At 36.2% G+C, this 3101-nt stretch overlaps 1 protein-coding gene and 1 long non-coding RNA gene across 2 annotated transcripts in view; both read right to left on the bottom strand.

The window, feature by feature from the left end:
* Positions 1-1428, bottom strand: part of LOC105172298 — a 6573-nt gene extending 5145 nt beyond the window's left edge. Inside the window, exons 1-2 of the mRNA XM_011093687.2 lie at positions 1318-1428; positions 660-1157 (exon numbers count right to left, since the gene is read on the bottom strand). Of these exons, the coding sequence (XP_011091989.1) occupies positions 660-1157; positions 1318-1401 (582 nt within the window). The 5' untranslated portion in view covers positions 1402-1428. The remainder of the gene's footprint in view (positions 1-659; positions 1158-1317) is intronic.
* On the bottom strand, positions 2322-2790 carry LOC105172299. The gene is made up of 3 exons (XR_848638.1): positions 2716-2790; positions 2552-2626; positions 2322-2474 (listed from the first exon to the last, which is right to left on the bottom strand). It is a non-coding gene; the product is annotated as an uncharacterized LOC105172299 (long non-coding RNA).

Below are 3101 nucleotides of genomic sequence, written 5' to 3' on the forward strand. Positions count from 1 at the left end.
GACGAAGTCGGATTGGAAATGCCAATACTATTCCAAACACTCATGAAAGGATAGATTTCATATTATCGGCAAGAATGATGTTAAACAGGATTGTGTACTCATCTTGTATCCCTTTTGCCATATTTGTTCCAATAAAATAATTATAAATATGTGAAAACTTTCATTAGGATTTTCGCTGGAAAACAGTGAAGGCAGTTCCCAAGTCCAAAAACAATGGTTCTTCTATAACTCTATTTGCTAAGGACAGAGGTGAATTATGTGCTTAGAACAGAGTAATTGGATCTTGCTACCGGAATTCTAAAGACCATCCACACAGTAAGCACACCAACTTTCCCATGACCAAATTACTCAATTGTGGTTTCTATTCTACACCTATATAAGCTTTGTTGTACCACAACAGTGTAACCCTCAGACAAGATTGATAGCATATGCTTCAAGCCCTGTTTAAGTGTTTAGTCCTTTAGTAACCAGGAAGCTGGATTACATATTTGTGTTCAGGCATATACTTAGTAGAATTGTGAACTTGAAAACGGACATGGTACTGTTACAACTATAAGAAGTAGGAAACACAAAAGTCATTCAAGTAAAATAAATATTAGTGACACATTCATAAAGTTTATAAAAATGATCTTTCAAAGAAGATTGTTTTAAGATATGACCTGTGATTTCGCAGAACCAGGAGAAAAGACATTCTCATTTCTTTGAGCTTGAGCGCAACCAAAATCCTTAGTTACAGCAGCATTATGATTTATATGCTTTAAACCAGTCCCATCTACTGACTGTTGCATAACCCCATTGCCATTTGACACACCCAACAGCGCATTCGCAAAAAGACCCGAACTTTGAGGGCCACAATTCGGCATTTGCATTTGCAAAAGCTGGTTAACATTTTTCACTAAACTTGGCACATTCAATTGCCCAATAGGCAAGAACTGTGGCGGATTTACAGAATTATGGGTGAAAAACTGAGGCAGACTGTTATTACTGAGGTTCTGCACAGAGCCTTGAGGATAGGGGAAAAACTGGGCCGGAGAAAAATAGGTGTTTGGGTTAGTAAAAGCTGGCATCACTAGCGGAGGATTATTGAGCATTCCCACTTGAAACTGAGGCCGAACTTGAATAGGATTAGGGCCAAAATTACCTGGGTTCCCCATAACCTGATTGATTGTAAGCAAAAAAGTGAAAATTAGCAAAAGGAAACTCTTGCGAGATATAACTAACATGATGTGGAAACTAGCAAAGAGAAAATCTTGCGAGATACTACTAACATGCGGGAAGATACACATACACATACCACAGAAATACACGTAGAGATACCTGAGGTGGTGCTGAAGCGTTGGCTGCATTGACATGGAGTTGATTATTAGGGTTACGAAGATGAGAATTGAAGTGAGGAAGCATGTCTGTTTGCAGTTTGTGTGTTGTTTAGTGTGCTTCTGCGTGTAGGGTTTTAGAGATTTTTCACGTTTTATGTTTCCGAGCTATTTTACGTTCAGAACCCTGACTTCTACATAATTCAAATTTAACCCTTTAATAATCATCATCTTTCACGTATACCCCTCTCCAGCTTGTTGTTCTCTTTTTTATGTTCTTTTCTTTTTTCTTTTTGGATTTTTTGGTACTTATTTCAGCTCTAAGGAAGAAATCCTATAAATCATGTATCATAGGTTATACTTACTAAAAGCGAAAAATGCAGAGCACCCCCTGTGATATGGGCAATGTGCATGATACCCTCTATGATATAAAAAATACTAAATTACCTCCCTGTAAAAATTTTATTGTAGCAATTGGACCCGTGGGAGTCGAAAGTGTGGCTCACGCGCCAATGTTGTGATTGGGGGGCCATATTTATGTTATTTTTTTTAACAATTTTGTCCTTCTTTCATCAAATGAAAGAGATTAAGTGCAAACCCCCTGTATTAGTGTAACGAGCAAATTACCCCCCTGCATTTTTTTACAAATAAAAGTGCAGCAGCTTGCTCATATGTTATTGCAATTTATCCTTCTTCCACTTGTTTCTCACGTTATTTTCTCCAAAAATAGAGAAAATATCAAGGTCATCTACCTCATTCCGTACTTTAACTTTTTTGACATTTCTATGACTAGATTCATCATGCTTAAATTTCAGAAATAGAAACTAAAAATGTATAGAAAAAATAAACACCAACACTGAACAAAATTGACAAAAACATAAAATTGGATTCTATTAGAAAGGATTGAAACTTGATATTATTTTTACTGTCACATTACAAGAGGAACATGCTATTTATAAAAAAAAAAAGGCCATTTACAAGATGAAGGTGCAGTCTAAAATACTCTTGTTGTCTTCTCATTTGTCTTTCTTTCATCTTGTCCAAAACTTGTGAAATAGTCGGCCTCTTGTTGTATCTTCTAGTTGCAGGTATTGAAGAAGCTACTAGAGTATCATTCCCCAACAAGGATGCATTTGTAGGACTTTGATAGCATACTTGTTGCTGCATTAAATTTGGATTTAGAAAAACATTGCTGCAGTTGGATTGGTTTAAAAGTATTTTAATAAAGAAGAACATACCTGGGTTGCAAAGCCTGGTGCAGGTGAAGATGGTTGTACTACATTGCTGCTTTTTCTCTTTCGTTTTGTTATAGCCTACAATTGTGATCATAAATGAGTTTTAAAAAAAAAGATGAAGGGATAAAACAGAAAGAGCATAATTCATTGATAATGCTTGATGTTACCTTTTTACTTGGTTACTCCTGGCTTAAGGGGGGGCGGCGCGGCTTGAGATCCATGTGGGATTTCTTCTGGAACAGCAATATTTGCCTGCAAAAAATAATTTTATTACGTAACATATTAAAATTATTATATGACATATTAAAAAACTAACACAAACTTTGAAAAACTTTAACTTTGGATGTATTTTGTTCTTGCAGCTGCCCTTGTTGTGGCCTATTTGAAGGCATTTACTGCAGGTATGCGTCAATCCTTTTCGCATTAATGTGTTTGATTACAGCTTATTAGGACCCTTTCTCCTAAGTTTCTTAGGTCTACCCCTCTTCTTTTTAATCTTAGGAGGTTTAAAGGGCTGAAAACTAGTTTTTGTGTAATCTTGTGCCCTAGGGAC

This window comes from Sesamum indicum, linkage group LG10 (genome assembly GCF_000512975.1).
Source record: "Sesamum indicum cultivar Zhongzhi No. 13 linkage group LG10, S_indicum_v1.0, whole genome shotgun sequence".
Lineage (NCBI taxonomy): Eukaryota > Viridiplantae > Streptophyta > Magnoliopsida > Lamiales > Pedaliaceae > Sesamum > Sesamum indicum.